Genomic DNA, 13149 nt, shown 5'->3' on the forward strand with positions numbered 1-13149 from the left:
GTGGGGGTGTGGATGAGCCGTTAGCCATCCGTTAGCAGCTTCATCTTTAGAGAACTCCATTTACCAACCAGCTGAATGCATGCTTGAAAAAACTGGTCAGTAGATGGCAGCATTAAACTTCAAGCTAAGCTTGTATTTTCGACTGAAAGATACAACTGTTAAACAGATTTCAGTCTTTTTATTTATTTATTTATTGTATTGCTATCCCACACCTAAGAAATTACTGAGGTGGCAGAGAAGCATTTGCTGGGGAAAAGATAATCCTGGAGGTAAAGAGAAAAGGTTTGATAATGCTATATTTAAAAATGTAGGCCACATTGACAGCAGTCACGAAATTAAAAGACGCCTGCTTCTTGGGAGAAAAGCATTGACAAACCTAGACAGCATCTTAAAAAGTAGAGACATCACCTTGCCAACAAAGGTCCGTATAGTTAAAGCTATGGTTTTCCCAGTAGTGACGTATGGAAGTGAAAGCTGGACCATAAAGAAGGCTGATCGCCGAAGAATGGATGCTTTTGAATTATGGTGCTGGAGGAGACTCTTGAGAGTCCCATGGACTGCAAGAAGATCAAACCTCTCCATTCTTAAGGAAATCAGCCCTGAGTGCTCACTGGAAGGACAGATCGTGAAGCTGAGGCTCCAATACTTTGGCCACCTCATGAGAAGAGAAGACTCCCTGGAAAAGACCCTGATGTTGGGAAAGATTGAGGGCACAAGGAGGAGGGGACGACATGGTTGGACAGTGTTCTTGAAGCTACCAGCATGAGTTTGACCAAACTGTGAGAGGCAGTGGAAGACAGGAGTGCCTGGTGTGCTCTGGTCCATGGGGTCACGAAGAGTCGGACACGACTAAACGACTAAACAAATGGACATTGACCAACATCTCTCAAAGTGAGGATTTCTAGAGTGCACTCTCTACAGGTGAACAGAAAACTTTTGTTTCAAATGAACAACAACTGGCCACATCAAATTTCTCAGGTCTCTCATTTATGGTGGGGCAACTGGTCTCAGTTCAAGTGAGCTGAGAGATTTCAGAGCTTGGCTTGATCAAGATCACACCAATGAGATAAGGAGATTGATACTGAACAATAGCAATGGCCCCATTTTTATCTGCATGTAGCTACCACAGAAATACATTAAAAATACAATACAAAACCTGTAAGGTCACGTATTTTAAGGATATGCCAAAGACAATTTACCTGGTGTAAGGAGGAAGTGGCAAAACAATCCTTGTCCATTTATTGAATGTATCTGATACCAAAATCCTCTGGAGATGGTATGTACTGCATTCAACGTTCGTTGGAAGGCAGTCTCTCATTACTGGGTGCCATGTCAGACCGAGATCAACAGAATACTCTAGTTCAATAGCTAAAAATGTTAAAATGAGTTGAATTGTTATGACAATGGTATCATCAAACTCACTGACAACAGTCCAGCATTATAATATCAAAGTGTATTGCCAATCAAACATTTCCTGTTTTGTGTAGGAGTTTGGAGTACACAGTGGTACCTTGGTTTAAGAACAGATTAGTTTATGAACAACTTGGATTAAGAATGCTGCAAACCCGGAAGTAGGTGTTTTGGTTTGTGAACTTTGCCTTGGAATAAGAACATGTTCTACTTCCTGTTGAGTTTGTTCCATTTGTAAATTGAGTCCCCCGCTGCTATGGGAAAGCACGCCTTGGTTTAAGAACACTTTGGTTTAAAAACAGACTTCCGGAATGGATTAAGTTCGAAAAACCCAGGTACCACTGTATGGTCTGTAGCCTATGATGAGCACCGTATTGCTTTTAAAGGAATGCACATTTAGATATGATGCCCATAAAACTTTATGTTATGGGAGTGGCATACTAAAACAAACAAACAAACAAACAAACAAATAAATAAATGCACACAGGTGTACAGTGCATTGAAAGAAATGCAATGCAAACAGGCCACCTGCAGTGGAATGGGATATGCATCTGAACACACAAGATGGAATCAATATCTATTTAATGGCATGCTGAGAGATGTATTGTCACTGAGAACTAGTGGGATGTCATGGTTAAGAGTGTACACTGTTAGAGCACACATTCTTGGCTCAAATTTCCACCCAGTCACAAGCTCCCAAGGTAGGCTTAGGCAAGTCACGATGACCACGGCTTCAGTCCTCCTCTACCCCTGCCACTTGAAGTTCATAATACTGGCCTATCTCACATGGCTATTGTGAGGATTACTGAGATAGCATAAAGTGGAGGAGTCTGAAAAGATTAGTCACGGCGAGCAAAAAGAGAGAGACAGCAGTATCTCTTTACAAATTGCCTCCATCTTCTAAACTTTACTTGAAGGAGTTTGCTCACACATTTATGCACACCTCTTAATTCTTCATCAGTTGATTCCTTAACACTTGACGATTAGCAGCTGAATGCGTGAACTGACTCTCTTGAAAAGCCCCGCGTTAAGTGTCACTGTATCAAAACTTTCTATGTTTAGTCTGTGATGGCTCATTCGCACATGCATCGTTTGCTCTTGCAATCGCAAAAGGATGAACATCAATGTGCTAGCCAGCCCAATCCAACTTTTCAGTTTTAGATGTATTATCTAATCTTGATTCTAACACCTCAGTTTCAGTTGTATATACTTATACAATAATATAATGGTATAACTTACCTGGGAGTAAATCTTATTAAACTCAAAAGAATTTAGGAGCAATCCAGTGTTGCTCGGAATGGGTGGTTTAGGATTCAGCAGGTCTCTTTCTGATGAGCCCTGCTGTTGTAGGGTGAGGGGCTCTGCTACTGCATTAGCCTCTGTTACACTTGCCCAAGGCACAGGCTGTTTTGGAGCTACCATGATTATGGTAGCCAGAGCAAGGCATTGAAATAAGACCAGGAGGGCTTGGGCTGTGGCAGTGGCCAAGTGACTGCCAAGGAAGAGTTAGAATTGCTCTGACCTTTGTGAGACATGCATAGGTTTGCACTGTTAACTGCTGAACAGACAAAGAAAAAATTCCAATCCCTAGTCATATAACTAACAGATCAGTTACAATTTTGTGTCTGAAGCCTTAAAATGTACCACAGACAACTTACGTGTACAAATTATTATGATGTGTTGATTTCTTTTTTTTAAAAAAAGGTACATCACTTTTATATTATTTTGTTTTTATCAGCATATTGCTCTATGACTATGGCTGTCCTGGTTAATACAACTCCATCATAATAATGGTTGGCTGAACTAAAAGTGGGGGAAATCTAGTCATATAACTAACAGATCAGTTACAGCACTCTTAACATTAACAGAATTGTAATGAACTGTGATTCCAAACTGAAGCATAATGATTATGTTTTAGGGCCCCTAGTTAATTTCCAGACTTAAATATCTTCATTACTTATAAGCAAATTGGTTAATCTACTTTAGGGATTTTCTTTAAGCCTAATTTCCATTTTATACACAGAATCTGAAGTAATTGCCTGCAGTTAGTTGACATACATGATTAAACCTTCCTTTGGTCTAAGTTAAATCAGCTGTATGTAAATGTTACTTTGTTCCAATTTTTAAAGGTGCAAACAAGATCTAGGGTAGGAGTTTGGTCTCTGGGGTTGCAGGAACCATAACAGTTTAACGCATGACACACCATATAATGCAACATTATATGGAACCAAAGTCAGAACAAGAGATTCAGGCTGGAAATGTCAAGATGCTTTGTCCTAAATTTGTACAACTCAGAATAAAGAACAGCCTCCTGTTCCAGTAACGGCCGCTGCTGGGTAAGTTCTGGTGCATACACACAGTTCACACATCCATAAGAACTTCCTGATTATTTAAAGGGTGGGTCTAAATGTGTACCATTGAAGTGTATGGGAAAGCTGCTGAGCTGATGTGTGTGGCTCAAGTTTTGGACTGGAATGTAAGGAAACAGGAATAATAGGAACTGTACGTGTCTGACTATTTGGTCACGGTTGTGGGTGTTCAGCACACCTGAGACAGACACACCACACTGTGCATGTTCACAGTGCCCTGCTTCTGCACACCAGCTGCTGGAAACAACAATTTGGGAGAATGCTGTTGCACTCAGGGCCTGCTTGTGAGCTTCCCACAGGCACCTGGTTGGTCACTGTGAGGACAGGATGTCGAAATGGGGCCTCTGGACTGATCCAGCAGGACTCTTTTTCTGTTATTATGTAAGGACAGTGCTTCCAGGCATACATTTTAAATTTCAGCTCTATTCATGAGCCAGAAAACTCAGCAAGTGAGTGGGCCCTTATTTTCCACCAATACCTGGGATCTATAAACTTTCAGTATACACAAACCACAGATGGGAGACTTCCAAGTACACCAAGACAGAAACAACAAATCAGTTTTCTGGTGGGAAAGCCTGTTTTAGCTTCTGTATCTTCCATTGGAGAGTTGAACGAAGAACAATAAGCAACAACAGCAGAGAAGGCTGGCAAGTATGTTAATAGGAAATGCAGAAGCCTTTACCATAGCAGGAGTCTGTGACGGAGCAAGAAGCTGCGAAGTCCAGCTGAAGGAAGGAATCCTCATTGACAGCAATGTCAGTGGTGACAACATAGCGAGTGCTTGCTTTCTCAATGAAGACTAGAGCATCCCCAGTAGAACCACACACTGGCATTTTTGTTCCTCCAGGGTGCAGGAGCCATTTCTTGCTATCCAGGGTACTGAAATCATCTTCTAAGACTGTGTTGCCAGAGATGTTCCCGCCAATAAGGATCTGGAACACAAATGCAAGGGTTTGCTTACTTTTAAAAAGCTGAAACAGATGCTGAAAAAGCAGGGGCTTCTTTTCTTTCCAAGCACGCCTAAGTCACTGCTGATTAACACAGGGGCTATTGACACTTATATTCAATACTTCCTGATTGCTGTCAGCCCACACCGAATGTATGATGAGGCCACCAACAATGCTCTACAACACACAGGTTATGAGCTGGCCCCTTCAGTCAAATGAATGGTTAGAAGCTTTTGGTGTGGCATGATCAGAAATGGGGTGGTGGAGGTGGAAACAGTGTGGCTCCAGGATTCCCCCTCCCCCGCCAGAGCATGCATGTTGATGTCATCTGTTGAAAAGCCAGTGTAACTGATGGATCTGCCTTGCTTTGGCAAGTGAATGAGTTGATAATGAAGCTTTCAAGTGTCACAGTTGTTTGTGGCAAATTAGCATGGAACGAGAAAAGCAATCAAGCAATTGTACTTCTCTGCAATATTGTTTTGCACTTCTAATTAAAAGCTGAAGGTTGCATTGCACCTGACTGAAGATTTATTGTGGAAGCTCAAGGTGTTTTACAAGTTGAACCTGCAATGGTCAGAAGTAAGCACCACTGAGATCAATGGAGTTTATCTCAGGGAACTATGCACAGGACTGGAGTAACACCACATGGTTGAACAGGGATGTGAAATCAGCCCAATTCTTATGTGCTAACCACTACGCCACTCTTTGCCACATCAGCTGCCTAAATTTTTTGGTTCTCTGGTCTGTCGTTATGATCTTGTGCCCTTCAAAATTTACTACTATACCACTGAGCATGAGGAACATAGTAGAATGCTCAGATGACCAGAACCCGCTCTATCATTAGGCAGAGTGAGGCAACCACATCAGCAGCAGAACTGGGAGGCAGCCTCCTAGCTGGTCCTCCTGAGCCCACTAGCTAAACCTTTCTCTCCCGGAGGACCTTTCTCCTGTTTTGCACACCTATAACTGCCCTGTGATATTCAGGTGCAGTGGAGAATGCTATCCTGTTGCCAGTACTAAAATAAGATTCTACAGCCAGACCTTCTGATTGGCAAGTCCTAGGCTCTGTGGTTTAACCCACAGCGCCACCCGCGTCCTCCCACAGCACTACCTGTGTGGTGGAGGTACACAGGTGTAGACTCAGATGGTTTTCACATGTGGGAGAGGATGTTTCAAGATTAAGAATGACTTACCTAAGGTAACAGAAGTTATTAAGATACACTGATTCTTAAAGTGTCCCTGTAAGAAGTAACTTATTGGCTTGGACACATAAAAGATGTGGAAAAGGAAAGCTGTCAAGAATTGATTACAGGTATGTAGGGACGCGAGTGGTGCTGTGGGTTAAACCACAGAGCCTTAGACTTGCTGATCATAAGGTCGGCGGTTCGAATCCCCACAACAGGGTGAGCTCCCATTGCTCGGTCCCAGCTCCTGCCAACCTAGCAGTTCGAAAACACATCAAAGTGCAAGTAGATAAATAGGTACCACTCCGGAGGGAAGGTAAATGGCGTTTCTGTGCGCTGCTCTGGTTCGCCAGAAGCGGCTTAGTCATGCTGGCCACATGACCCGGAAGCTGTATGCCGGCTCCCTCAGCCAATAAAGCGAGATGAGCACCGCAACCCCAGAGTCATCTGCGACTGGACCTAATGGTCAGGGGTCACTTTACCTTTACCTTTCTAATCGTACCTGCAAGGATTGAACTTGTAAAACACTGAACCCTTAGTTGAGGGAGAGCTTTAAAAGGTCTGGAATTTGTGTAATAATAATAATGGCTTGGTTCCTATGTTAAGTGAATGGAAAGAAGGTTATGAAAACAAAGTTTCCCACCCCCCTTTCCCCCTTGCAACCACCCTGAACCCCAAAATGCCTCTGCCTGCCCCCCCTGGACAATTTCGGATGAAGTGATTCCACTCTCTGCCAACAGGTCTCTGAATGCTTGAAAATTATTCACAAATGTTACTTGTACTTACTGATATAACATAGTCATAAGTGTACTCTTACCATTGCCCGTATCTTCACCAATGGTTAGGGTATTAAATAAACAGTAGGCACTTCATTGTTGCTGTTAGACTTAATATCTAATTTGTTGTCCCCTCCCCCCGGCCAAACTTAAAATTAATTATTTATATTTCTTCTAAATTCAGTTTAATACTGTTTACTTTGGCAATAGCTAATTAACAATGAGTAACAATGAACTTCTCAGCAACACTCTTTTCCCTTTAAGCAAAGAAAACAAAATTATGTTTTGTGTTCTTGGCATTTGCTTCTACCATAAATTTCATATCTGAGACCATTAACCAGAGGCAGACCACTCAAAATTAAAGTCACAATATATAAAATATTGAAAATGATTCCGGGCCCTATGCAACAGGCTCAGAGATTAACCCCTCATTCTCGTAAATCTTTTATGGAGATTTACATGACAAAGACTATGGACTATGGTTAGGTCACACAATCCCAATTCACATTTGTATATTGAGAATGTGCACTCACCTAAATTCATTATCGAGCACCTGTTGGTGGGGATTTTTATTTATTTATTTTATTTGTATACCATCTAATCACAGTCATCTCTAAAGAGTGGTCCACCCTCTCCCACAAAATGTTTATTGAATCGGCAGATTGACAGCACTCTGCCCATTGTCCTCTTTGGTGCTGTACACAGTTCAAATAAATGGGGGAATATTAACACAGCCCCAAGCAATGGACCAGCTCTGACCAGCAGAGTTTTGAACTTCTTAACCAGCAGAAGATCTGGGCCTGACAGCTTGTTGATCACCTCGCTGGAATGGGCCCAATGACTTTGGAGAAACAGTTCTTTTAACAACAACAAACTTTACATTCAAGTCATGTTCACTGTGATCAAAAGTTTTAAATGCATCCAGAGAAGACTGTTTAAAATATATATTCCTCTTGGTTAGTGGAAAGCAAAAGTTTGTGACTTCTTAAGGGAGAACACATGCTCTGCATGCAGAAGGTCTCAGGTTCATGGTCTGACATCTCTTATTAAAAAGATCTTCAAGAACAGAGTTAGAAAAGACCCCTGACCACATCTTTGGAAAACTGTTGCTGGTCAGAGGAGACAACGCCCTGGCTCTCCTCCTGACTCAAATTCTTCCTTTCTGCCGCCACACCCCATATTTTCCTTGCTTTCACCAGCCAACTATTTAGCAGAGGAGCATGAAAATGTACAACATGACAGGACAAAGGATAAAGTTTTACTACACATTAGTGTACAAGTAAATTAACTCGATATGGAGCATTCTTCCTCCATGTTTCTCATGAAGTGAAGTTCCGCTAATCATGTAAAGTAGGGAAAGTACAGGAAACAGTATTCAATCAAAGGTACTTACTTTCCTGAATAGAAAGGATTACATACCTGATCAATGACCCACGGGCTGTAAAAATGTCCGTTCTCAGATGGTTGCCACCAACGCAGACGACTGGAGGGAGAACGAGCTTTTAAGGGGATTTCTAGGGCAATGTACCGTCCTACGTTGCTGGAGTTGCTAAACAGAAACTCCTGCAGAAGATTCCATGTGAGGCCTCCATTGAGAGAATACTGTAGCAAAACAGGCTGGCTTCTGGGATCAGGTGCTGCCTTACCGCATCCCAGCCTCATGAAGAATTGCACAAACCTATAACATTGGTACAAACGACAACAACAAAATAATAATAACAACAAGAAGGAAGGTGTCATAAATCAAAGACAAGATGAAGAAGCTTGTCTTACAACCATGAAGGAATCGGCAGCTCAAGCCTCATGATAGAGAGCTGGATTTTGTTTTAAGTACAGAAAACATATATTCCGTAGTGGGAGCCCAGCACTGGTTTGAGACAACTTGAATTGGGATTTAATAGAAGTTGCATGGCACCCTCTTTTTAGGTCACCATTTTTAGTACAGTACTCTGTTGTGATGATGATGCATTTGGCTTATAAGCTGAGGGGGCATCACAGAGCGGAACAAAGCTATTTATTTATCCTCCAGGCATTAGCATGCAATTGATAGACAGATTTATTTATATAATGCAGATCCCAGTACATTTGATCCTGCATTCAAATTTTCACAATTTTAAGCTCAGAAGCCTAGATTATGAAGACAAAAATTCAGCCTTAGGCTACAGTCATTTGTTTTATTAAGACAAGGGAGAAAATAAAAACCTCAGGCTTCTCAGGATTTGGGATCTTCAAAAACACAACCTTTTAAAACACAAGAAGTGATTACACATTGTGTGTGTGTGTTTGTGCGTGTGTGTAATATTACTAAAAGATTTATGGAATTACTCTGCGCTGAAACCAGAAACTTACAGTACTGTTTCATTAAATACAGAGGCTGATTCTAAGAGAAACAACCAAGAAGCATACTCCACTTTGATATGCACTCTTAGATTAAGTGTATCAGATATTTTCAACACGGCTGCAGTGAATTTGCCACACAATGGCATGCTTTCTCGTTACAGCTGATCCCCTCCTTGGAGTGAATTACACTTTCCACCTTAACCGCAGCTTCATCTTTAACTGTAGTTAAGACTAGTCAGGTTCCATCTTATCAAGGGTTTGCTAAATAGCTTCAAATCCTGGGCCCTGGTTGGCTAATCATAGAACTGTAGAGTTGGAAGGAACCCCAAGTTTCATCTAGCCCAACCGCTGCAATGCAGGCATCTCAGCTAAAGCATCCATGGCCAGTGCTTAAAAACCTCCAAGGAAGGAGAGTCCAATACATGCTTAGGGAGTCCGTTCCACTGTTTAACAGTTCTTATTGTCAGAAAATTCTTCCTGGTGTATCTTTAACTGTATCCTAATGTACCCTTTAATTGTAGTTAAAGGGGAATTTGCTGGAATGGGGTGGCAAGAGACCTTTTGGGCTTGTGTGTGTGTGTGTTTACTGCACATACATCTTTCTTCTCTCAAGATCATGGATTCAGGCTGCCATTGCACCCATGCACACACATACAAAAGCCCTCATTTTTGTGTGTTCTCTCTTACAAAAAGCTCCCTGTATGGAGGAAACAAGAACATCAAACAGGAAGGTTCTCTTCCCACCACCCGCTGCTACGCTAGTTTTCTATTTACAGGGAGTTGTGCTTTATTTTATTCTTACTGGTGCATGAACATTTAAAAACATGACCCTCCACATTCAGCCTGAATTTGCAGTCAATTCTACCATCTCAAGATATTCCCTCTGCATTCGGCTGAGTCTATAAACCACCTATTTGCTAATTTCCATATACATTGCCTTGGTAGGTGCAATGAGTTTTCATGCTTATTTCATGTTAGATTTTCCATGCGGTTCACAAGGCTGAATGTTGCTGTTTATTGTTGTGGTGCACATAGTTACAGCTGCCTTTACCCAAGCACCTCATTACTTTGAGAACAATGGCTAACAATTTCGGTCTTATATCCTATCTCTCTATCTATGCTTTGTGGGTAAATGGGCTTCCAGAGGGATTTGCTGTACAAGGGGAATGCCAAGAAACCCACATACTAATAAGTCAATGAATTCAAGTACTCAGGTATATTGTTAGTTCTTATCACTAACATTGTTCTTCAGAACATGGAGCATTTCAAGCATCCTGTTTCAAAGAAACCTATTATCAATGCCGTAAAACAACACTGGGGAGCTATATGCAGCAGCCCATCAGCTGCAATGGACTAGATTTATTGCAGGCAAGACCAGGAAATTTGTCCTCATATTTACACAGTACTTCAGAGAAGGCAAGACAAGTCTCTTTTAACAAGCTTCATGCACTGCTTGTTACCTTCCTTCCATTTTCATTGTTGATGACAAAGTAAAAAAGGTTTCAAAATAAATGTTTATTAGTCTAGCAACTTTCTACAACAGCTTTTCAAATGGAATCTAAGGTACAATTCTGCACCGTGTCATGTGCTTAAACACAGCTGGAAATAAACAGCCAAATGTGGGGGGTGGGGATTTTTTATTATTATATTGAGTTTATGGCCTGCTTTATCCTGAAGGTTCGTTTTGTTATCCTTTGGTGACATAAAATAAAACAGAGTGATGTCCTTGGCTTATCCCAGCCATTAAATGTCTGCTCTTACAGAACTGTCTCACGCCAGTCCTGAAATATGCTTAGCTTTGGAGAACAGTCATAGCTTTAGTGGTAGAACACAAGCCTTGCATGTTACCAGGTTCAACCCCTGACTTCTCAGAAAGACCTTTGCCTGAGACCTTGAAGAGCTCCTGCCAGTCAAAACTGATACTGGCAGCGACATCAACAGTCAGGCTATATCAGGCAGCTACATACGTTCACCTTGCAGAGTTCTAGGGAAGTTTCTGAAAACCAAAGGAAGTAGCTTGTTTTCTTAACCTGGATTCAAACCTGGTATGTGGGTAACACTGTTGAAAGGACCTTTTTGGCTGATGTAATCCCTGCTAGGCTGAAATTTGTAAACTGAGCTCAAACTGGGTTTTTAAGGCCATGACCAGCACTTTGGATTGTTTTCACAAAGCTACATAGAAAGCCAGTGCAGACTCTGGAATGGAAATGTAATACGCTCCCAGAAGCATTAACCTTCAGTGAAGTGATCTGCTTTGTCTTGCACCAGCTGCAGCCTCTGAACAGTCTTCAAAGGAAGCCCTATCAAGAGCATGTGAAAGTAGTCTGTCCTAAAACTCAAACAGATGTGAGGACTAGTTTCCAGATCCTAATCTGAGAGGAAATGTTGCTGTTTTATTGGGTGCATGCATTGCATCACCCCACACTCAAGAATACTGGAAACTGTAGTTTGTTAAAGGTGTTGGGAATTATAGCTAGCTCAGGGGTAAACTACAGTCCTTAAGATTCAGAAAGGGTAGCCAAAATGTACTTAAAATATGCAGTATACAGTGCAACCTAAATTTGCTGGTTATGTGACTAAAACCCACTTGAAAATAGTGACAATCTAGATATTTTATGGTAATATGCAAAAAATTGAAGGTAACTTATTATGTATGGCATGTTTAGAGTAGCTTCCATCCAGTTTTTATTACAAAGCATAGCTCTCACTATTTGGGTCTGTTTTACTTCTTTTATATCCATGTAGTATGGAATGAATATTCTATTGGTCTGTGGCTTAGTAGGAGTCAATTCATAAGTCTGAAGGAAAATAGAAACTTAAAAAGAAGGGCAGGATAATAGACTAAGAGCCACCCTGTGCTTTGTAAACAAATGTTTAGTTTCAAACTTGCTTACGTTCTTTTCCTGACTTAATTTTTGGACATAGTCTCTTTTATCAAATAAGTTCTAAGCAGGTCCAAAATGACAATACTTTAACTTTAAAATGGGTGTTTTTAAATAGCTCTACCCGAATTAACTGGTGACAGCTTGATTAGATTCTGTCAGTGAATTATTGTAAACAAATGCCTGCAATTCAAGGCAAGCTTCAGATATTACAGAAAACAGAATGATGAATGCAAAGTTACTCTGGTAATCAACACTGCAGTTCCAACAATGATTCATAGTGGAACTTCCTATTAACAGAGCACTTAGTATGCAATATATTTCAGTGTGATGGGATTAATATGCTATTTATCAAGGCAAATGTCCTAGGCAAGATGCTGACATCCTAATCTTGCAGACCACATTTTGGTGCATTCATCAAAGACTCGCCTTAAATGGCAATGATTGAGGTTACTATGAAAATCATACGAAGGGCAGAGATGGCACAAGGCATTTTGGTGCCTAAGGCAGAAAATGCAAATGGCATTCCACTCACCCAACGGTCTGTGGTGGCAGAAACGTAATAATAAATTTTAAAACTATACTTTGCAGCCCTTTCATAGTACCCCAATATATATTGCTTGGTCAGGCTGTCTCACTCTGCTACATAGTGTCAAATCACCCGACTCATCAGTGGGTAGATTTTACTGGACAACATTAATCCTGAAATTTATTCTAGTCCTAGCAGCCTTCACTGGGGGGATAGACTCTGAGTGACAGCACTTGGGTGGTAAAGTCTCTATGGATTGACTTCCAGAATTCTACTGCAACCCAGTCCTCTTTGGTTGGTGGGGTAACATGCTAAAATTTAAGGAACACAGAATGCATTGCTGGGGATAGAACTCAAAGTGGGGTGAGCATTTCTTTGTTTTCTTGGGTATGACTCGGTCCAAAATGCATCTCAAATGAGTCCACATTAATGCATCTAGCATAAGAGAAGTACACAACACTCTTCATCCACAAATACTCGACTGTCTCAATTAAAATTTGGAAACATTAAAAAAAAGGTTACCTGGCTTGTGACAAATCCAGATCTCTTGTCATCAACATGCGCAAGCCTTCTTCGTTAAAGAACAGATTGTTTCCTCCAGACAGGACCCCACATTTCCTGGATGGCTTTCCACCACTCACCAACAAAAATCTATCAGATTCCAGCTGACCTGGGTGCAAGGGACAGTTATTTAGGATTTACCCTGTGGCAT

The 13149-nt window shown here is 41.2% G+C and overlaps 1 protein-coding gene across 1 annotated transcript in view; it reads right to left on the minus strand.

Moving 5' to 3' along the window:
* RELN (reelin) overlaps positions 1 to 13149 on the minus strand; it is a 292640-nt gene that overhangs the window by 32696 nt on the left and 246795 nt on the right. The window contains exons 43-46 of the mRNA XM_053405719.1: positions 12960 to 13107; positions 8106 to 8364; positions 4462 to 4711; positions 1200 to 1368 (exon numbers count right to left, since the gene is read on the minus strand). Coding sequence (XP_053261694.1) covers positions 1200 to 1368; positions 4462 to 4711; positions 8106 to 8364; positions 12960 to 13107 — 826 coding nt within the window. The remainder of the gene's footprint in view (positions 1 to 1199; positions 1369 to 4461; positions 4712 to 8105; positions 8365 to 12959; positions 13108 to 13149) is intronic.

The sequence above is a fragment of the Podarcis raffonei genome, chromosome 10 (assembly GCF_027172205.1).
Source record: "Podarcis raffonei isolate rPodRaf1 chromosome 10, rPodRaf1.pri, whole genome shotgun sequence".
Classification (NCBI taxonomy): Eukaryota; Metazoa; Chordata; class Lepidosauria; order Squamata; family Lacertidae; genus Podarcis; species Podarcis raffonei.